The sequence below is a fragment of the Moschus berezovskii genome, chromosome 7 (genome assembly GCF_049115385.1).
Source record: "Moschus berezovskii isolate FMDL1 chromosome 7, NW_MosBer_1.0, whole genome shotgun sequence".
In the NCBI taxonomy this organism is placed as follows: domain Eukaryota; kingdom Metazoa; phylum Chordata; class Mammalia; order Artiodactyla; family Moschidae; genus Moschus; species Moschus berezovskii.
This window is the reverse complement of record NC_142466.1, coordinates 67895515-67919714: the sequence shown is the minus strand read 5'-3', so window position 1 is coordinate 67919714 and position 24200 is coordinate 67895515. Positions and strand designations below refer to the sequence as shown.

Genomic DNA, 24200 nt, shown 5'->3' with positions numbered 1-24200 from the left:
TACCCCCCTTCCAAATTCCTTCATATCTGTTTGCCATCAATCCCCTACAGTTTTAAAATTAGCAGTTTCATATAGCAGAGGGAGCTCGACTCTGTGCTCTGTGATGACTTGGAGAAGTGGGATGAAGGGGGATGGGAGGGAGGTTCAAGAAGGAGGGGATATATGTATACATATAGCTGATTCACTTTGTTGTACAGCAGAAATAACACAGCATAGTAAAGCAGTTACAATGCAACGAAAGTAAGATGAGCAGTTACTGTACTGCCGACCAAGTCAGTGATTGTGAGTGAAGATTGTATGCTTTTATTAAAAAGTCAGGTGCATTGTGGAGAACTTGAATTTCAGATGTGGCACAGCCCTTGATTTCAGGAATGTGTGTGTGTGTTTAACATATATATGTTATTTTTAATATCCTTTTCCATTTTGGTTTATCATAGGATAGTGAATATAGTTCTTTGTGCTATACAGTAGGAGCTTGTTTATCCATTCTGTATGTAAAAACTTACATCAGCTAACCCCATCCTCCCATCTCATCCTCCAGCCCTCTCCCCCTTGGCAACCACGAGTCTGTTCTCTATGCCTGTGAGTCTATTTCTGTTTTGTAGATAGGTTCATTTGTGTCGTACTTTAGATTCCACATATAAGTGGTATCGTATGGTATTTGTCTTTCTCTTACTTTACTTATTATGGTAATCTCTAGTTGCACCCATGTTACTGCAGATGGCATTATTATTATTAATCTGAGTAGTATTCCATTTTATTTATATATTTTATATATATATATATATATACACACACACACATAAATCACATCTTCCTGATTCATTCATCTGTCAGTGGACATTTAAGTTGTTTCAGTGTCTTGGCTATTGTCTGTAGTGTTCCTATGAACATAGGGGTGAACGTATCATTTTGAATTAAGAATTTTGTCTGGATATATGCCTTAGAGTGGAATTGCTGGATTGTATGATAATTTTAGTTTTCTGAGGAAACTCAATACTGTTTTCTATAGTGGCTATACCAACTTCGAGTCCCACCAATACTATAAGAGATTCCTTTTTCTCCTCAGGTGTGCATTTTAATACAGCTAGATAACAACTTTAATCTGTAAATTTACTGAAGTTAGATGATTGAAATTTGTTGATTTATACAAATAAAGAAATACATTGTTTCGGAAAGAGAAGACTAATTATTGTAAAAATGTCTATTCTCTTAACAAGTTTATAGACGTAATAAAAATTTCAGCCAAAAAAGTAAAACAAAATTTTTATTTTAGAGCTTTACAATTATCCTTAAATTCATAAGGAAAATTAACAGAGGAAACACAGGAACTTTTCCCAAAATTGTCATAAAGGGAAATGTGCTGTAATGATAATAAATCATATTGTAAAGAAATAGTTCCATGTTATTGAGTTCCATGTTGTTTAAATACAGTGGCTATTTTTCAACTCTAATTCTACATGACCTCATAATTAGGTTGGTGAAAAAGGAACTGAGGTTTCAGACTGTGAGTTTTAAATCATTGTAACTAGGCTTAAACACGTCTTTGTTGATGAAAACAGGAATCATTACAATCAACAGATTTTTGCCAATGAGAAATAAGTTTGTTCATTCCCATATTATAAAAATCTGTGCCTTGGGATTCGACTGACTCTTGGAAAGCATTTTCTGCCTCCTGCTGGTTGTGGAAGCATTTTCCCTGCAAAAAGATGTTGAGATGCTTCAAGGATGTGGCAGTCAGTTGACGAGAAGTCAGGTGAATATGGTGGATGAGGCAAAGCTTCGTAGTCCCAATTCATTCAACTTTTGAAGCGTCACTTGTAAGGTGTGTGATCAGATGTTGTCGTGGAGAAGAGTTGGGCCTGTTCTGTTCAGCAGTGTTGGCTGCAGGCATTGCAGTTTTCAGTGCATCTCATTGATTTGCTGAGCATACTTCTCAAATGTAACAGTTTCACCAGGATTTAGAAAGCTGTCGTGGATCAGAGTGGCAGCAGACCACCAAACATTGACCATGACCTTTTTGTGGTGCACGTTTGGCTTTGGGAAGTGCTTTGGAGCTTCTTGGTCCAACCACTGAGCTGGTCGTATAAAATACACTTTCTGTCACACATCACAGTCTGATGAGAAATGATTTGCTGTTGTTGTGTAGAATAAGAGAAGACGACTCTTCAAAACGGTATTTTTGATTTTTCGATCAGCTTATGAGGCACCACCCACTTAACAAGCCTTTTCACCTTTCCACTTTGCTTCAAATGCCAAACGACTGTAGAATGGTTGATGTTGAGTTCTTTGGCAAGATCCTCTGAATTGGTCGTTGTCAACTTCCAACTTCCAGGATGCTCGTTAGCATCAGGGCTCTCATCTCCTTTGCAAAACTTGAACTACCACTGCACTGTATGTTTGTTAGCAGTTCCTGGGCCAAATGTTGTGCATTGTCTCTGCTGCTTTACGACCCATTTTCAACTTGAATAAGAAAATTGCTCCAATTTGCTTTTTGTCTAGCATCATTTCCCTAGTCTGAAATAAATATAAACATCAAGTTACAAGTTATTAGCAAAAAATTTAGAAATATGCGTTAAAGTGATGTATAACATAACCACATTTATTTAAGAATGTGTCTCAATATCAAACAGAATAGTGCAACATTGCAAAACTACAATTACTTTTGCATTAACCTAATAGTTGACTCCTTGAAACTCCATTCCACTGGTTTTTACCTTCACACTCTACGCTCCTTTCATCAACTACTCAACATAAAATGTTGGAGCTTCTTAGGGTTTAGCATTGGACCTCTTTTTCACTATATAAATCATTGATATTTTGAGCAATTTTGTCACTGCCTGCAACTTCTTTGACATACCATCAATCTGTGTACCAATAACTCCTGAATTAACATTCCTAATTTGAGCTTCAGTTGTCTGCACAACTCTGTGTGGATAATTCAGAGAGATCCCTTGATTTCAGGTTCTTAATAGCTTTTCTATTTTTGTTGGTTTCATGTTTATGCTTCAGATTATTTTATTTATTCTTATTTATAGCTTCTATGGAAGTAAATACAACATTTGAACACAGTACATTTACAGCATCAGGATAAATCAGTTTGTGAACCAGTGGTGTTTTGTGTAATTAAAAATTAAGAAAAATATAGGACTTGGGTTGTTAATAATTATTCAGAAGTTAGCCACACAGGCCTCCCTAAACTCAGGAAGCCACTGCTGGCCTAGTAGTTATGGCCAATGATACAGTAATTTAATATTTTCACACAGTATTTTATCCTCTTCATTATGGTGGGACTGCATTAGTTATACCACTAGAGTCCTTTTGTAAGCACTCATTTCACTTAGAGTCATTCTGTTCTTTGGCCTTTTATGAAAAAAACACAAACTTGGGCCATATCAAAAGCAAAGTCCTGGCTTTTTTTTTTAATGTCTACAGTAACTTTTTGAAAACAGAACAGTAAAAGCCTCCCCCTCCCCCATATCTTTAAGTAAAATAACATTCCAGGAGGACGTACTTTTAGAGTGGTTATGAAGTTGGATTTTGAGCTGAGAACTATCAAAGCTGTACTTCAGAAAATTGAAGTCGTGTGTGAATTGTCAGACAGGACTGTATATACCTTGTGTAGTTCAAAGGCAGTATTTCACTGAATTGTCTTTGGTACATCTTCACTAATAGAAGCACATTTTACATAAATTTGAATATAGTTTAAGTCAAGACTTCAGTTTGTGGAGAATTAAGTGAGAGAATGTGTAGAGATCAATTTGTAAATTATTTTGTGTGGTTCAAATATATAGTTATTTCCAGCTTTCCCCCTGCTTATTATTTACAAAAAGGGAACTGTCTTTGTGTTTACTCTTTATTAGTTGCTTTATGTAGAGTGTGTGTTTCAGTTTTCTAATTGCTTTCACAAGTCTCTTAGTTTTTTAAGGAACCTTCATACTGTATACTCCATAGTGGCTGTATCAACTTACATTCCCACCAACGGTGCAAGAGGGTTCCCCTTTCTCAACAACCTCTTCAGCATTTCTTGTTTATAGACTTTTAAATGATGGCTATCGTCATGTCTTTTATTTTTAATTAATAGAATTCAGTGAGTGTTTTCTCTGCGTGCTTGCATGCTAAGTCGCTTCAGTCTTGTCTGACTTTTTGTGACCCCATAGACAGTAGTCCGCCAGTCTCATCTGTCCATGGGATTCTCCAGGCAAGAATACTGGAATGGGTTGCCATGCCCTCCTCCTAGGGATCTTCCCTACCCAGGGATCTAACCCGTGTCTCTTGAGTCTCAACCATTGGCAGATGGGTTCTTTACCACCAGCACCACATGTGGAATGAGAAATTTAGTCTTTTGTCAAAGATGTAAGGCAAATAGAGAAAGTCTGGAAGTTTAAAAGAGGGTTGCTGCTGCTACTGCTAAGTCACTTCAGTCGTGTCCGACTCTGTGCGACCCCATAGACGGCAGCCCACCAGGCTCCACCATCCCTGGGATTCTCCAGGCAAGAACACTGGAGTGGGTTGCCATTTCCTTCTCCAGTGTGTGAAAGTGAAAAGTGAAAGTGAAGTCGCTCAGTGTGTCCGACTAGTAGTGACCCCATGGACTGCAGCCTACCAGGCTCCTCTGTCCATGGGATTTTCCAGGCAAGAGTACTGGAGTGGCTTGCCATTGGAAACTCATAAATCATGCTGTACTTACTTACTTGTGAGTCTGAGATGAGTGGGGGTCCTAATTAAGGACCAGGTGAAGAGAGGACCAGGTTTCTGGAGATTTTACCTCTTGATTCTAGTTGCCACCTTGTTCCTTTGAGAAGGAAGTCCTCAGGGCTCACTAGTGGTTGCTGAAGTCGAAGGCACTTTTCAATCACCATTTTAAATCTGGAACTTGGAACCTGGTTCTGCTTTGTCGAAGGTTTCCATTATCTTCCAAAACTTCCTGATTGAGATATATAAATATATATATATATATTTTGTGTGTGTTTATATATGTACATATGCACATGTGTTTGTGTGTATTTTTCCCCCCATGGCATTCAGCGTTTAACAATTTCTGATTTGATTTTTTTTGAAACCATGCAATACTTTCTTATGGCGTTTTTTCACTTCTAATAAGAATGTTTGGTTATAGAGATTTGGGGTTAGATAGATGTAATCCTCTATGCATTTTGTTAGATGCTAAATACTGAGTTAGAGTTTCAAAGAGTACTCAAATTGATAAGGAATATGAAACAACATTGCATATAATAAACTCTTTAATAATTCCCTCCTCCTAAATATCAGTTTGTGGTTTCCTGTTACTCTGACTGAAAAAGTAAGACTTAGTATTACCATAGTGAATGAGCTCACGTCCACGTTATTTCCTAGTCTTTGTCTCTTAGGCACTGAGAACCTTTTACAACAGAAAGAGAAGGGATGGGAAATTTTCTCAGTCATCTCCATTCTTAAAAGCAATGGCTTTGTTGTAAAATAAGAATATGCTAATGCACAATTTGAACATCACTCAAAATATGGTAGCCTAAGTTTTTTAAGGTTCTTTTTGTGAATCTGTAGCATTCTCCTCAGTATCAATAACCTCAGATATGCAGAAAACACCACCCTTAGGGCAGAAAGCAAAGAGGAACTAAAGAGGAACTCTTTGGAGGTGAAAGAGGAGAGGGAAAAGGCTGGCTTAAAACTCAACATTCAAAAAAACTAAGATCATGGCATCCAGTCCCATCACTTCATGGTAAATACATAGGGAAACAGTGAGTGACTTTGTTGTTATGGGCTCCAAAATCACTGTAGATGGTGACTGCAGCCATGAAATTAAAAGACGCTTTGCTCCTTGGAAGAAAAGCTATGGCTAACCTCGACTGCTAATAGGCTAACTAGACAGCATATTAAAAAGCAGAGACATTACTTTGCCAGCAAAGGTCTGTCTAGTCAAAGCTATGGTTTTTCCAGTAGTCATGCATGGATGTGAGAGTTGGACTATAAAGAAAGCTGAGTGCTGAAGAATTGATGCTTTTGAACTGTGGTGTTGGAGAAAACTCTTGAGAGTTCCTTGGACTACAAGGAGATCCAACCAGTCCATCCTAAAGGAGATCAGTCCTGATTATTCCTCGGAAGGACTGATGGCTGAAGCTGAAACTCCAGTACTTTGGCCACCTGATGGGAAGAGCTGACTCATTTGAAAAGACCCTGATGCTGGGAAAGATCGAAGGCGGGAGGAGAAGGGAATGACAGAGGATGAGATGGTTGGATGGCATCACTGATGCAATGGACATGAGTTTGGGTAAACTCCGGGAGTTGGTGATGGGCAGGGAGGCCTGGTGTGCTGCAGTTCATGGGGTCGCAAAGAGTTGGACACGACTGAGCAACTGAACTGAACTGAACTGTGGTGTTGGAGAAGACTGTTGGGAGTCCCTTGGAGAACAAGATCAAACCAGTCAATCCTAAAGGAAATCAATCCTGAATATTCATTGGAAGGACTGATGGCTGAAGCTGAAACTCCAGTACTTTGGCCACCTGATGCAAAGAGCAAACTCATTAGAAAAACCCTGATGCTAGGAAAGACTGAAGGCAGGAGCAGAAGGGGATAACAGAGGACGAGATGTTGGATGGCATCACTGACTCAATGAACATGAGTTTGAGCAAGTTCTGGGATATGGTGAAGGATAGGGAAGCCTGACATGCAACAGTCCATAGGGTCACGAAGAGTCGAACGCAACCGAACAACAGCATTCTCCTCCATTTGGGCAGTGGATTTTTAGAATTCAGAGTTCCGTGTCTTAGTTTACATTAAGCTTTGAGGTACAGGTTATACATATGAGGGATCAGATAGTAAAGAATCTGCCTGCAATGCAGAAGACCCAGGTTCAATCCCTGGGTTGGGAAGATCCCCTGGAGAAGGGAATGGCAACCTGCTCCAATATTCTTGCCTGGAGACTTCCATGGATAGAGGAGCCCAGGGGGTACAGTCCCTGGGGTTGCAAAGAGTTGAACACAACTGAGCAACTGACACTTTAACCTTTTATACATATGAAAGTCAGTGATGATACATCACTAGTATTTTGTACCTTAAAAAGTCAATGTTAATGAAGTCTGTTTTACAAAATTTGGCAATCACTTCTAACACGTGCAGTTCATGTTTGAGTTTGTGAAGTCTTAGCTGTTCTGTCGTTTTAATCAGAATATCTAAATGTCAGTGGTTATTTTTCACTTTTTTTAGGATTATCAAAACATAACAGATTTTCTTATTAAAATCAGGGGTTAAAAGAAGTATACTTTTAATAGCACCATTAAGTATAGGGTTTCCCTGATAGCTCAGTTGGTAAAGAATCCACCTGCAATGCAGGAGACCCTGGTTCGATTCCTGGGTTGAGAAGATCCTCTGAAGAAGGGATAGGCTACCCACTCCAGTATTCATGGGCTCCCTTGTGTCTCAGCTGGTAAAGAGTCTGCCTGCAATGCGGGAGACCTGGGTTCTATCCCTGAGTTGGCAAGATCCTCTGGAGAAGGGAAAGGCTACCCACCCAGTATTCTGGCCTGGAGAATTCCATATAGTCCGTGGGGTCGCAAGGAGTCAGACACAACTGAACAATTTTCACTTAACTATAGGAAGAAATAAGATTAGTGTGGTGAGGAAAATTACAAGAAACTTGTATATGGTTATGAAAACTACTTCCTATTTTTGTTATAATGACAAATTTGAGTTATAGTATTCCTTAATATAGATTGGAAATGGCATGGTTTTGTGAATACGTCTGCAAAATAATTTAGAATGATCCAAAGCAGTTTGCTTCATTCCTGTCAGTTTAATGAATTGTTTTATATGCTTTATATCTTAAAATCTAATGTTGTAGTATGTAGCCTCATGTATTCTTTAGCTAATATTAACATGATTTTTGTTCTAGCAGCAGGTTCCAATCAGAAGTGCTCTAGGGACTTCCCTGGTGGTCCAGTGGTTAAACCCCTTCACCTCCAATGTAGGAGGTGTGGTTTTGATCCCTAGTCAGGAAACTAAGATCCCACATCCTCACAAAACAGTTCCCTTGCCCAAAGTGCTCTGATACCCAGATAGAATTTTGCAGGAGTAGACTGGAGACAGGAGAAGCTCTTATTAGAAAACACATGACCCTCATCAGACTTTGTTAACTTATAATTTTGACAGTTTTGGTGAGACTCAATTGGAAGATTGAGTTGTATGAGGAATCCTGGAGAGTTAATAATTCAATTAAGTTATCCATACCAATTTTGTAGCTAGTAAGCAAGAAAGCTTGAGACTGTGTTTCAACATTGACAGGTACAAGTTTTGAATTATCCACCACTCCCATGATCTACCTGAAATGTCTTTCCCCAAGATATCCTTTTATGATATTTTAGTTAAGAACTGATGAAATAAATCAATTGACTGTTTTTTAATGTTTTAAGTAAATCTTACTTTGTCCACATAATTGCTTTAAAGAATAAATGTAATTGCCTTAAACAACGGGAATAAGGAGGTAGACAAGTGTGAATCACAGGCCTACTTAAATTATACCTTCTCTTAAATGGATCTCTTAGCTGCAAATTAATGCCTAAAAGAGTAACTAGTAACTGATGGGAAGGCATAGTAGAATTTCAGTTAAAATTGGAGTTTCAAAGAGGTGGTCAAGTACCATTTGTTGTTGTTTAGTTACTAAGTTCTGTCCACCTCTTTTGCTACCCAGTGGACCGTAGCTCACCAGCTTTCTCTGTCCATGGGATTTCCCAGGCAAGATACTGGGGTGAGTTGCCATCTCCTTCTCCAGGGGATCTTCTGGACCCAGGAGATCTTCTCAACCCAGGAAATGAACATACATCTCCTGCATTGGCAGGTGGCTTCTTTACCACTGAGCCATCTGGGATGCTCAGTTAAGTACAGTACAAATTGCTTATTTCCCTATCATGTATGTATTTTGTTACCTGATTAGTTTTATGATGAATTTAAATAAAGAGTTAACTTTTCATTTCATCTTCTTCTTACCCCACCCCTTGCATCTTTTAAAGATATTTAATTCAAGTTAATAGTGTATCTTTTCCCTCCTTTACACTTGGAGTTAAATGTACTTAAACATCTGTGCCTGTAAATAGTAATGCAAAAATCCTTTAAAAATCTTATTCTCCTGATTGATTTTGTTGCATTGGCAGAGTGAAGATAGTCCAAGTCCCAAGAGACAGCGCCTCTCTCATTCAGTCTTCGATTATACATCAGCATCACCAGCTCCCTCACCACCAATGCGACCATGGGAGATGACATCAAATAGGCAGCCCCCTTCAGTTCGACCAAGCCAACATCACTTCTCAGGGGAACGATGCAACACACCTGCACGCAACAGAAGAAGGTTAGTTGGTTATATTATTACATTTTTGGTCATTGGTAGAGTATTTTTAAACATCAGAAGGCATTTTTTTCTGTAGGCATTTTATTTATTTATTTATTATTATTATTTTTTTAATTTATTTTATTGGAGGCAAATTACCTTACATTAATATATTGGTTGGTTTTGCTATACATTGACATGAATCCGCCCCGGGTGTACATGTGTTCTCCCTCCCGAACCCCCCTCACACCTCCCTCCTTCCCATATCCTCCCTCCAGGTCATCCCTGTGCACCAGCCCCAAGCATCCTGTATCATGCGTCAAACCTGGACTGGTCACTTATGATAATATACATGCTACAATGCCGTTCTCCCCAATCATCCCTCCTTCACCCTCTCCCACAGAGTCCCAAAGACTGTTCTATATGCCTATGTCTCTTTTGCAGTCTCGTATACAGGGTTCAGGTTACCATCTTTCTAAATTCCATATATATGCGTTAGTATACTGTATTGATGTTTTTCTTTCTGGCTTACTTCACTCTGTATAATTGGCTCCAATTTCATCCACCTCATTAAAACTGATTCAAATGCATTCTTTTTGATGGCTGAAAAATACTCCATTGTGTATATGTACCAAAGCTTTCTTATCCATTCATCTGCAGATGGACATCTAGGTTGCTTCCATGTCCTGGCTATTATAAACAGTGCTGCAGTGAACATTGGAGTACATGTGTCTCTTTCCATTCTGGTTTCCTCGGTGTGTATGCCCAGGAGGGCGATTGCTGGATCATATGGCAGTTCTATTTCCAGTTTTTTGAGGAATCTCCACACTGTTCTCCATAGTGGCTGTACTAGTTTGCATTCCCACCAACAGTGTAAGAGGGTTCCCTTCTCTCCACACCCTCTCCAGCATTTATTGCATGTAGACTTTTGGATAGCAGCCATTCTGACTGATGTGAAATGGTATCTCATTGTGGTTTTGATTTGCATTTCTCTGATTATGAGGGATGTTGAGCATTTTTTCATGTGTTTGTTAGCCATCTGTATGTCTTCTTTGGAGAAATGTCTGTTTAGTTCTTTGGCCCATTTTTTGATTGGGTCATTTATTTTTCTGGAATTGAGCTGCAGGAGCTGCTTGTATATTTTGGAGATTAATCCTTTATCAGTTGCTTCAGTGGCTATTATTTTCTCCCATTCTGCAGGCTGTCTTTTCACCTTGCTTAGAGTTTCTTTTGCTGTGCAGAAGCTTTTGATTTTAATTAGGTCCCATTTGTTTATTTTTGCTTTTATTTCCAATATTCTGGGAGGTGGGTCGTGGAGGATCCTGCTGTGATTTATGTCAGAGAGTGTTTTGCCTACATTCTCCTCTAGGAGTTTTATAGTATCTGGTCTTACATTTAGCTCTCTAATCCATTTTGAGTTTATTTTGGTGTATGGTGTTAGGAAGTGTTCTAATTTCATTCTTTTACAAGTGGCTGACCAGTTTTCCCAGCACCACTTGTTAAAGAGACTGTCTTTTGTCCATTTTATATTCTTGTCTCCTTTGTCGAAGATAAGGTGTCCATAGGTGCGTGGGTTTATCTCTGGGCTTTCTATTTTGTTCCATTGATCTATATTTCTGTCTTTATGCCAGTACCATACTGTCTTGATGACTGTGGCTTTGTAGTGGAGCCTGAAGTCTGGCAGGTTAATTCCTGTGTTTCTTGGACTTGCATTGAATGTATAATGAAAATGGCAACGGGATCATACCCTTTCTGTGTTTCCAGTCTAGAGAAGATCCTTTAGTATTTGTTGGAGAGCTGGTTTGGTGATGCTGAATTCTCTCAGCTTTTGCTTGTCTGTAAAGCTTTTGATTTCTCCTTCATATTTGAGTGAGATCCTTGCTGGGTACAGTAATCTGGGCTGCAGGTTATTTTCTTTCATCACTTTAAATATGTCTTGCCATTCCCTCCTGGCCTGTAGAGTTTCTGCTGAAATATCAGCTGTTATCCTTATGGGGATCCCCTTGTGTGTTATTTGTTGTTTTTCCCTTGCTGCTTTTAATATTTTTTCTTTGTGTTTGATTTTTGTTAATTTGATTAATATGTGCCTTGGGGTATTTCGCCTTGGGTTTATCCTGTTAGGGACTCTCTGTGTTTCTTGGACTTGGGTGATTATTTCCTTCCCCATTTTAGGGAAATTTTCAACTATTATCTCCTCAAGTATTCTCTCATGGTCTTTCTTTTTGTCTTCTTCTTCTGGGACTCCTATGATTCGAATGTTGGGGCGTTTAATATTGTCCCATATGTCTCTAATATTGTCCTCATTTTTTTTTATTCTTTTTTCTTTTTCCGACTCTGTTTCATTTATTTCTACAATTCTATCTTCTAGCTCGCTTATCCTGTCTTCTGCCTCCGTTATTCTACTGTGTGTGCCCTCGAGAGTGTTTCTGATCTCATCTATTGTATTATTCATTGTATATTGACTCTTTTTTATTTCCTCTAATTCCTTATTGAACATTTCTTCCATCTTCTCAATCCTTTTCTCCAGTTTATTTGTAACTCCATTTTGCTTTCCAGATTTTGAATCATTTTCACAATTAAAATTCGAAATTCTTTATCGGGTAGATTCCCTATATCTTCCTCTTTTGTTTGTGTTGGTGGGCATTTATCCTGTTCCTTTACTTGTTGGGTATTTCTCTGTCTCTTCATCTTGCTTATATTACTGTGTTTGGGGTGGTCTTTCCGTCTTCTGACAGTCTGTGGAGTTCTCTTTATTATGTAGTTACCTCGTTGTGTGTGGGGTTGGATGGGTGACTTGTCAAGGTTCCCTGGTTAGGGAAGCTTGAGTAGATGTTCTGGTGGGTGGAGCTGAATTTCTTCTCTCTGGAGTGCAATGAAGTGTCCAGTAATGAGTTTGAGATGACCGTGGGTTTGGGGTGGCTTTGGGCAGCCTGTATATTGAAGCTCATTGCTATTCTCCTGTGTTGCTGGATAGCTTGCCTAGTATGTCTTTCACTGAAACTTGTTGACCCTTGGGTGGTGCCTGGTTTCAGTGTATGTATGGAGGCCTTTGATGAGTACCTATCAATTAATGTTTTCTGGAACCGGAGATCTCTGGTGTTCTCAGGATTTGGCCTTAAGCCTCTGCCTCTGGTTTTCAGTCTTATTCTTGCAGGAGGCTCAAGGCTTCTCCCTCTTCTGTTTTCTGGTCTCCTCAGTGTCTAATTCCCGTTCTGACACAAGGATGCGGTGGTGGACACTTTTTTTTTCCCCCCCGGCTCTCCTATTCAGTCCTGCTGTAGGGAGGGAGGGACAGCTAACAAATATCCCTGGCGTCTGTGGGGAGTGCTCGCGGTGTCTCGGCTACACTGGGAATGCTCCTGCTCGAGGCGTGTGTGCTTTCCCTGTTTATGCTGCTTAGGCTTTAGTTTGCTTTGCTGCAAGCTGTCCGCGGGTGGCGCTGGGTTGCATGCACTTCCCAGGTCTGAGCAGCTCTGGTTCAGGTCCTCGGGTACTCGACAAAGGCGCAGACTTGGCTGGGCCAGCGTTTTGTGCCTTCCCCGGTCCTAGCCGCTCAGGTGACCAGGCATTTGGCGAGCGCGGTCGCTGCGACTTATCGCCTTCCGGTCCCTGCCGCTTGGTTTTCTGGGGGTACAACCGGCGCAGTTTCTCAGGCGGATATCGACCGTCCCGAACCCAAGAGGTCCTGGCCAGCAAGGAAGCCTGCCTGCAGATTGGCACGGGAAACCTCTCTGGGGCCACGGCTGCCCCCGCCCCGGCGCTGGCTCCCCTTCCCGCCCGCTTCGGTGGGGGCTGGGGGAAGGGCGGCTCGCTCCGCTCAGCGCCCGGTTCTGTGGGCGGGGCTGGCTGGGGGCTTTTTCCAGCCCTCTCGCCCTTCAGCTGCAACCTCTGCTCTGGTATCCCAATTCGAGGCCTCAGTCTGCCCTGGGGCGCCCAAGCCCGGTTCTCCCTCTAAGCACAGCCGCCAGTTCTCCCTCCAAGCGCACAGCTGTTCTCCCTCCAGCGCGGGCGCTGGCTCTCCCTCTATGCGCCGCCGCCGGTTCTCCCTCTAAGCGCTGCTCTGTAGGCATTTTATAAATATATCAATACCTTTGTCTCTGTACACTCACACACAAATAACATTACAAGTTGTTTAGACTACCACACTACATCATGAGAATTCATTTAGCTTGGGATTGACAGATGTAGAAATTGTATAATAAAAGGCTAAAGTGATTTACTTAAAATCAATCCATACCATTTTATATGAATTCAGCTACCTCAAGGTTTAAGACTTTTTGTGGGCTGACCTTCAATGCATATTACCATAAAATGCATTTTATAATTTACAGCGGTACTCCAAAATCCCTGTAGATGATGTCTGCAACCATGAAATTAAAAGATGCTTGCTCCTTGCAAGAAAAGCTATGACAAACCTAGACAGTGTATTAAAAAGCAGAGACATTATTTTGCCAACAAGTCTGTATAGTCAAAGCTATGGTTTTTCCAGTAGTCATGTATGGATGTGAGAGTTGGACCATAAAGAAGGCTGAACACCGAAGAATTGATGCTTTTGAACTGTGGTGCTGGAGAATACTAATGAGAGGCCCTTGGACAGCAAGGAGATCAAACCAGTCAATCCTAAAGAAGAGTCCTGAGTGTTCGTTGGAAGGACTGATGCTGAAGCTGAAACTTAATACTTTGACTACCTGATGCAAAGAGCCGACTCTGGAAAAGACGCTGATGCTGGGAAAGATTGAAGGCAGGAGGAGAAGGCGACAACAGAGAGTGAGATGGTTGGATGGCATCACCGACTCAATGAACATGAGTTTGAGCAAGTTCCAGGAGATGTTGAAGGACAGGGAAACCTGGTATTCTGCAATCCATGGGGTCGCAAAAAGTTGGATACAACTGGAGCAACTGAACAACAACAACAGTGGAAATATGAAAGTCTTAGGAATGCGCAATCTCTTCTTCATTCCATTATTACCCATTCCATTCTTAGAAATGAATAACCTCTCTCCACAAACATTCCTCTGTATTCTCTAAGGCAGCTATAGCTTCATTAAGTTTCTTTTCAAATTGCGAACCCTGTGATATGAGGAGTGACTGAAGTTTAGTTCAACTTCAGTCCTCTCTTCTACGTGGGACTTGGCTCTTGCTTTTTCTTCTCCAGGGAATACGTTTCCTGAGCTGTTTCCTGTTTAGTAGTGGCCTGAGGTTGTACCTTTCCTCTTCCAAGGAAATAGAGCATCCTTGAAGTGAGACAACTGTTTATATTTCCGGGATGTTGATAATCTAAGAAGTACTGATGATCTCAAAGTAGGAAGGTGTTACGGACTGAATATGTTTCCTGAATATCCATAGGCTTAACTCACAGTGTGGATGAATTTGGAGATGGGGCCTCCAAGGAAGTAATTAAGGCTAAATGAAATCATCGGGACAGGTCCCTGATCCAAGAGGATTCATGTCCTTACAAGACTCCAGGGAGAGAGCTTTCACCAGAAATTGAGCATGCTGGCACCTTGATCTTGGACGTTAAGTCTCCAGAACTTGAGAAAATAAATTTCTGTTGTTTAAGCCAGTCTGTGATTTGTTATTAGGGCAGCCTTAGGGAACTTAATTTTGGCTCAGACGGTAAAGAATCTGCCTGTAATGTAGGAGACCTGGGTTTGTTCCCTGAATTGTGACAATCCCCTGAAGTAAGGAATAGCTACCCGTTTCAGTATTCTTGCTTGGAGAATTCCATGGACAGAGGAGTCTGACGGGCTATAGTCAATGGGGTTGAAAGAGTCAGACATAACTGAGTGACTAACACACAGGTAACTTAATACTGAAGGGATCTTAAAACCCATCAGTCATTGTTCCAGATCAGACAAGATAAACCTGTTCCTGAGGTGTATTCTGTTGAGACCATTAAATTTTCATATTATCTGGTGCATTATTACTCAATTATATGGGAATGTTTAAGTAAAATAATGTTATGCCAACCAGGTAAAATATTTCATAGCTGTTAAATATAATAACATGAGGAAATAACACCTGAGCACCTGCTGTAATATTTTCTATTGTTTTATGGTGAAATGTGCCATACATTCAGGAGAACTTGTAAAACAAGTATACATTTAAAAAGGATAACACACAAGTGTACCCTACACTTAGGTTAAAATAGAACATCAGAATCCCTCCTTTCTGGAAGATAAACCCTTTCCTGTGATTTGTTGTAACTCCCTTGGTACATGTTTTAAATACCTGTAAATACATTTTAAAAACACAATTTTGCATTTTGTTTAATTCACGTAAGTGTATTCTTTGTTTACTTTAATCTTTTTTTAATTTGGGCAGCAGTAGTTCGTTTATTGTGATATACTCTGTCATTGAATTAATGTACCATAATTTATGTACCCACCTACTGTTGGGTAATAGTTATGCCCAGTTTGGGTAATAAAAAGAGTTCTGTCAGGGCACTTTGTGTACACAACTCCTAGTGTGCATGTGCAAGCATTTCATTAAGATAAAAGCCTCGGAGTACAATTGTAGGTCATCACATGTGTTCTGAACCAGAAAGCATGTCAGTGTCTGTTGCTGGATGGCAGTAACTAGTTTCCGGTTGAAAAAAAGCATCAATCTCCATGTTCGTCGAACCCAAAGTAGAAATAGGGAGCACTAGAAAACAAGCTACAAATTTGTTATGCCCAGCATTGTGTGTTATTTTTTACTTCCTTCTCACTTTAGTACTGTACTTATGCTGCTGCTGCTAAATTGCTTCAGTCGTGTCTGACTCTGTGTGACCCCATAGACGGCAGCCCACCAGGCTCCTCTGTCCCTGGGATTCTCCAGGCAAGAACACTGGAGTGGGTTGCCATTTCCTTCTCCAATGCATGCATGCATGCTAAGTCGCTTCAGTCGTGTCTGACTCTCTGCAGCCCTGTGGACAGCAGGCCGCCAGGCTTCTCCATCCATAGGATTCTCCAGGCAAGAGTACTGGAGTGGGTTGCCATTTCCTTCTCCTTAGTACTTATAGACTAGCTATAAGTTTAACTGCCAGCTTTTCTGCCAGAAGTAGGGTTTATAACAAGATGCAGTACTCAGCAACAGTCTGATTCAATTTCAGATACAGAGATGAGTACACTGGGAAGTTACCAAACATTTGAAGAAAGCCAACAAAGTGAAAGAATGTCTCTGAAACTCAAAGAATTTGAAGTAACAGTTAATAAAATAACTAAAACAGTTAAGAAACAATAATTTTCGAATAAGTGTAACATGAGAGAAGTACAAGAGATTGTATCCCTAAAAATCAACTGGAAATCTTAGTTGGTAAAATTAATGAACAGGCAGAAAAAGCATCTTGGTCCCTGGAAGATCAAGTGAAAGTGTTTTCCCAGAATGTAATGTGAAAAGGGAAAAATGGAAATTGTGGGAAAGAAATTTAAATATTGACAGTCATCAATTCTAAATACATCTAATCATATTTCCTGATGGAAACAATAGAAGGGAACAGTTTTTATAGAAATAGTATAAAAATCGTTTTCAAGAATTAAAGAATGGGTGTTGAGCAAGATCTTGGTGAAATTCCAGAATGTGCATAAACATTCAGAGAGAAAGAAAGTTGAGCAATAAGAGATCTTCCCTGAATCATACACCTTGATCAAGAGGGATTTATCCCAGGGTTGCAAGGATTTTTCAGTATTTGCAATTTAGTCTGTGATATACCACATTAGCAAATGGAAGAATAAAAACCATATAATCACCTCAGTAGATGTAGAGACAGCTTTTGATAAAATTTGACACCGTTTATGATTTTAAAACTTTTCAGAAGGTAGGCATAGACAGAACATACCTCAACATAATAAAGGTCATATGTGACAAGTCCACAGCTAATGTCATACTCAACAATGAAAAGCTGCAAGCTTTCCCTCCAAGATCAGGCATAAGAGAAAGATGTCCACTCTTGCCACTTTTATTTAGTATGGTTTTGGACATCCTACCCAAAGCAGTTAGATGGAAAAAAGAAATAAGAATCTAAATTGGAAAGGAAGAAATAAAACCATCACTGTTTGCAGGTGATATAATACTATACATAGAAAATCCTAAAGATGCCACCAGAAAACTACTCGAGCTCATCAGTGAATTCAGTGAACTTGCAGGATACAGAATTAATATACTGAAATCTGTTGCATTTCTACACATGAGCAACAAACTTATCAGAAAGAGAAATTAAGGAAATAATCTAACTTACCATTGTATCAAAAACAATAAAATATCTAAGAATGAACCTACCTAAAGAGGTAGAAAATCTTATACTTGGAAAACCCTTAAGACACTGATGGAAAAAATGGTAGGTGACAAAAACAGATGGAAAGATACACCATGTTCTTGGATTGGAAGTATTAATATTGTTAAAAGGACCATACTGCGCAAGGCAGTCTACAGATTCAGTGCAATCTCTATCAAAATACCAATGACATTTTTCACAGAACTAGAACAAATAATTTTTAAATTTCTATGGAAACACAAAATACCCAAATAGCCAAAACAGCCTTGAGAAGATACAACAGAGCTGGAAGAATCAATTGCTCCTAACTTTCAGACTATATTGCAAAGCTATAAGCATCAAAGAAGCATGGTACTGGCATAAAAAGAGAAACATAGATAACTGGAACAGGATAGAAAACCCAGAAATAAACCCACATACTATGGTCAGTCTGTGACAAAGGAGACAAGAATATACAGTGGAGAAAAAAGTTTCTTCAGTGATATTGGAAAAATTGGACGGGTACATGGGAAAAAATGAAATTAGAACATTCCCTAACACCATACAAAGAAATAAACTCAGTATGGATTAAAGACTTAAATGTAAGACCAGATAACTATAAAACTCCTATAGGAAAACATGGGCAAATTCTTTGACATAAGTTGCAACAGTACTTTTTTGGACCTGGTTCCTTCTAAAGCAAAGAAAATAAAAGCAAAAATAAGCAATTGAGACTTCAGTTCAGTCTCTCAGTCGTGTCCAACTCTTTGTGACCCCATGAATCACAGCACGCCATTGCAGCCATGAAATTGAGACTTAGTTGAACTTAAAAGCTTTTACACAGCAGAGGAAATCATCAACAAAATGAAAAGACAATATACTGAATGGGGAAAAGTATATGCAAATAGTAGAACTGATAAGGAGTTAACTGTCATACATATATAAACAGCTCATAACAGAAAAACAGTTTGATTCTAAAAATAGGCAGAAGACCTGAATAGATGTTTTTCCAGAGAGGAAATGTGATGGCCATCAGGCGCCTGGAAAGATACTCAGTATCACTGATCATCAGGTTTATGCAAATGAAAACCACAGTGAGATATCACCTCACCCCCGTTGGAACAGCTATTATCAAAAAGAACATGAAAAGCAAATGTGAACGAGGCTGTAGAAAAAAGAGAACCCTTGCACACTTGTTGTTGGGAATGTAAATTCGTGCACCCACTGTGGAAGATAGTATAGAGGTTTCTCAACAAAACTAAAAATAGAACTACCATATGATCCAGCAGTTCCACTCCTGGGTACATATCTTTTAAAAAGAAGCTAATTCAGAAAGATATGCACCCCAGTGTTCATAGTAGCACTGTTTACAATTGCCGAGGTATGGAAACAGCCTAAGTGTCTTAACAACAGATGAATGGATAAAGAATACATAGTAGAATACTACTCAGCCATAAAAAGACTGAAGTTCTGCCATTTGCAGTAGGATGGATGGACTTGGCATTATGCTAAGTGAAATAAGTCAAGAGAAAGACAAATACTGTATGGTATCACTTATATGTGAAATCTGAAAAGTTTAGCAAACTAGTGAATATAGCAAAAGAACAGACTCACAGATAGAGCAAGCTAATGGTTACCAGTAGGGAGAGGGGAAAAAGGTGAGGACCAATACAGGAATAGGGGATTAAGAGGTACAAACTATTAAGTATAAAATAAACTACAGGAATATATTGTACAACATGGGAAACATAGCCAATATTTTATAATGATTATAAAGGGAATGTAGCCTTTTAAAATTGTGAGTCACTATGTTGTATATTTCTAACATAATATTGTATGGCAACTATACTTCCAATTAAAACAGAAAACCTTTTGAAAGAATTATTAAAAACTGCATTCTATCTAGGAAGTAGAAGAATAAATGCAGAAAGGACGATTTAATATGATTTGGTTAGGAAAGGAAAAAAGACATTGCTAAGTCTGAATAAAAGTCTCTTTAAAAAAAGATAAAAATTAAAAAAAAATCTGAACATAAAATGGGGACAGAGCAGAGAGAGGTAAAAATGTGCAATCCAGATATTTTTTAAAAAATGTAAGTATGTGTTTAAAAATATAAGTAGTCACTGGAAGAATAAAACTGGTATATGTAGCTTCCACACAATGAAACAGATAAATAGCATGTAGTCTAGAAAACTCAATCCAACAAAGGTACGTAAGTGAGCCAGGAGGGAATAGCCTTGTGCTGTTTACAAATGATATGTCTAAAACAAGGTGATAAAGTAGTATCTATCACTGATACAAAAGTCAACTGAGAAATATTTGTCCATCTTTTATCAGTTACTTATTTCTAGATTTTCAAATAATTATGGTTTCTAAATGTTCTACCACAAAGTCATATACATAACATTTAATAAGAGGAAATTCAGGAAAGATAGGGACCAAAATTGTCGAGGAATTTACATTTCAGCACAAGGACTTGGGTCTTAATTTGTGTGAGTTTTGAGTTTCTGAAATTATGTTTGAGTAGGGAAGTAACCGTTACTTTGCCAACAAAGGTCCGTCTAGTCAAGGCTATGGTTTTTCCCGTGGTCATGTATGGATGTGAGAGTTGGACTGTGAAGAAAGCTGATCGCCAAAGAATTGATGCTTTTGAACTGTGGTGTTGGAGAAGACTCTTGAGAGTCCCTTGTACCGCAAGGAGATCCAACCAGTCCATTCTAAGGGAGATCGATCCTGGGTGTTCATTGGAAGGACTGATGCTAAAGCTGAAACTGCAGTACTTTGGCCACCTCATGCGACGAGTTGACTCACTGGAAAAGACTAATGCTGGGAAAGGTTGGGGGCGGGAGGAGAAGGGGACGACCAAGAATGAGATGGCTGGATGGCATCACCGACTCTGTGGACATGAGTTTGAGTGAACTCCGGGAGTTGGTGATGGACAGGGAGGCCTGGCATGCTGTGATTCATGGGGTCGCGGAGAGTCAGACACGACTGAGCGACTGAACTGAACTGAGGGAAGTAAGAGCAAGAAGCAACAATGGAATCAAATAATAATAAAAGGGGCTCTTAAAGTTTGTGAACAGGAGGAGTGTTTTTTGGGAGATGATCTGGGCGTGTATTTTGATTTTTAAAGTGCACAATTTTTCACATGATAATATTGATGGTATGAAGTGAAGTGTTGGTCGCTCAGTCGTGTCCGACTCTTTTCAGCCCCATGGACGGTGGCCTGCCAGGCTCCTCTGTCTGTGGAATTCTCCCGGTAAGAATACTGGAGTGGGTTGCCATTCCCTTCTCCAGGGGATCTTCTTGACTCAAGGACTGAACCCGTCTCCCACATTGCAGGGAAATTCTTTACCATCTGAGCCACCAGGGAAGCCTGTAGCATAGTCTAATTGGCAGCTTTCTCCCTCTTTTTAGTGATACATTAAACGGTCCTTTAAAATAGTAGTACAGATACAGATATGTGCATATACATAGATAAATTTTCTTGTTCTTTTCTCTTAGGCTAGAAACAGTGTAGCAGTCAGCACACTTAGCATTTAAATAAGCACACTTAGCTCTTTGGAGTCTCTTTTGGAGAACTGGTTAATTCCAGAGTCAGTGTAGGGAGAATACTAGATGATCCTAGAGCATATTGTGGTCCATATATTAAGGAAGTTTTCAAGAAGATAAAGACAATAGTAGAAAGTCACAGGAGCCAAAATGCTCCCGTTGAACAGAGTTAAAATAATTTGAACAACAAAATAAAATGACTGTGGATTATCACCTAAAGAATAAAATAAATATCCATTAGCCCCTACTCATAAATAAGTGAGAGAGAAGGAGCAACTCTTCTGTTTAGAATTGCAGTTGATATATATGGAAGAAATGAAGGGAGTAGAAAATCACCATTAGAATATCATAATAGAGTGATTGCTGAAGATCCATTCATGCAATCTAAAGTTATTGGCAAAGTTTTAGCAAAGGGAGAATATTTGCATGATTCAGAGTATCTCCCCAGGAAAATAAAATCTATCACTGCTTCCATTTTCCCCTTCTGTTTGTTTGCCATGAAGTGATGGGACTGGATGCCATGATCTTAGTTTTTTATTGTTGAGTTTCAAGCCAGCCATTTCAATCTCCTCTTCTACCTTCATCAAGAGGCTTTTTTAAAAGTTCCTCTTCACTTTCTGCTATTAGAGTGGTATCATCTGCATATCTAAGGTTGTTGATATTTCTCCTGGCAACCAACTCAAGTATTCTTCCCTGGAGAACCCCATGGACAATAAGAAAATAGGGTCTTGGCAGAAACCTGTTTAGCCAAGTGATTGGTAATACATACGTAAGCATGAGTGATGAGTATCAGTGTCATGTGGCCCTTTATGCAGTGCACTGAAAAGGGCCTATCAACCCTGTGATATCCTTTCCAGTAATACATAATGCCATGCAAGTCATGAGAAAACATCAGACAAACCTGGGTTAAAGGACATTCTGCAGAGTAAGTGTGCCTTCAGAGGTATCAAGGTCATGGAAGACTGAGCTGTCATGGATTGGAGAAGACGAAAGAAGCATGACCTCTCTGCAATAATGGGATCCTGTACTAGATTCTGAAACAGTGAGGGAACATTGTTAGAAAAACTGGGTGAAATCTGAATACATTCTGTTGTCTAATTAATAGTATGATATCAAGGTTCATTTCTTAATTTTGATAATTTTTTTATTCTAATGGAAGATATTAACATGAGGGAAAGCTGGATAAGGGTTATGCAACGACTGTATGAAAAGTATCTCAAAATAAAACATTAAGTTCTAAGGTAGATGGCACCTGAAAATCAATGAAATATAGTTTGTTGGTTTTGAAGCAGAAATGCAAAAAAGTTATGCTGAACTTAAAGATAGAGGAAGCAATGAACGGAGCAGGAACCTTGAGGGTTAGTATTAAGAGCACTGTGGAGAAATTAATATCACAAAAGAATGTACCTTGTTCTTTTTAAGATTGGGCAATTGAGAGAAAGAAGAAACAGATTTAGAGGTGCAGAATGCAACAATTAAGGGAAAGGTGACCTGTCCTCAGTAAAGACTGCTGAGATGGCTGTGTGCAGCTGTGTCTAGAAAGGGGCTGTTTCGCATCTTGTGCCTGAAGTGGAGTACATTTTTATTGAGGATTGCTATTGTTTCGAATTGTTACCGTGCTGAGCCCTTGTAAAAAGCAGTGGAGCTGAATTGTGGAATTAAGGGACGTGGAAAATAGAAGTCTACTTACGATAACCACTGTTTTTTGTGTTTAACTGTGTAGATGACAAGTGCATAGAGAGTAAAAGTGGTTTCTTCCAGTAGCCAAATTCTACCTAAAAATTCTGTATATCGCTAGTGATATGCTGACACTATCTCACATTTTCATTCTCAGTATTTATTGTTACTCAGTTATTTGCAATTGTAAATAGATTAAATGTTTTTTAGTTACTACTTATTTTTTAAAATTGTCATTTTGGGTGTGTGGGAACTATGTCTTTTCTATATGCCTTAGCCAGTAGACAAATATAAAATGCCCATTAGGCATAATAGGATTACTGCCAAGATATATGCAGATTAAAATTTGTTGTATAATGTTTATAAACTAAAAGGGACAAAAATAGTAGGTTAAATCATAAGAACTTACTGATATTTGTCCATAAAAAGGGCAATTTTATATAATTAAACCCCCACCCCCAAAATGACAGTGGTTGGCTATTGATTTCTAAATACTCTCAGAGCCGATTATCATTGTTATTGTTTTCTTCTGTTATTTTTTTAAAAAAACATGCATTCTAGTTTGTGTTTAGAGCTGGTGATGAACCACAGCAATTCTTTAATACTCAAGCCCATTTTAGCTTATACTGCTAATACAAAGAGAGACAATACAGAATCCTGATGGATCACAGCAGTAAACATTATAACAACCTCTTTGACATTTTTACTATATTACAGTCCTCCTGTCAGGCGTCAGAGAGGAAGAAGGGATCGTCAGTCTCGACATAATTCCATTAGTCAAGATGAAAATTATCACCATCTCCCTTATGCACAGCAGCAAGCAATAGAAGAACCTCGAGCCTTCCACCCTCCGAATGTATCTCCCCGCCTGTTACACCCTGCTGCTCATCCACCCCAGCAGAATGCAGTAATGGTTGACATACATGATCAGGTATAGTAACAGAATATCTAGGAAATAACAGATGCTCAAAGTTGGTAGCAGTTTATTTAGGTTGATTGTTTTTTGTTTTAGATTACTTTTACCTAAAAGTAAACAGTTTTACCTAAAATGAATCTGTTTTAGATAAGTTCATCATTCTTCATTGAAGATGAAAATTTAAATTCTATGCAGCTTCCTTGAAAGTTGAACTTTAAAAAATTAATATCAGGGTTATAAAAGCTCAGAATGACTTCATTGTAATAGTTGATTTGAAATGACTGATAGAGGATTTAATAGCAACGTCAGTCAGTCAGCTGGTGGTTTGAGGATATACTCCTGTTTCCTGCTTCCTTCCAGTTTCTTCTAGAGTAATTCAGTAGGCAAGACAGTTGGGTGCAGCTTTGCTTACAAGTTTTCCTAGGTCTCCAATGATTTGACAAGTACTGAGTTTTCTTTCCCTTTCTGCTTGCCAGGAACTGAGGAACTAGCTGAGAAGAGGGTTTGC

At 39.2% G+C, this 24200-nt stretch overlaps 1 protein-coding gene across 9 annotated transcripts in view; it reads left to right on the top strand.

The window, feature by feature from the left end:
- RNF38 (ring finger protein 38) overlaps nt 1-24200 on the top strand; it is a 129087-nt gene that overhangs the window by 82695 nt on the left and 22192 nt on the right. For all 9 annotated transcript variants that reach the window (XM_055427062.2, XM_055427061.2, XM_055427060.2 and 6 more), the window contains 2 exons: nt 9142-9335; nt 23494-23707. In XM_055427062.2, coding sequence (XP_055283037.1) covers nt 9142-9335; nt 23494-23707 — 408 coding nt within the window. The remainder of the gene's footprint in view (nt 1-9141; nt 9336-23493; nt 23708-24200) is intronic.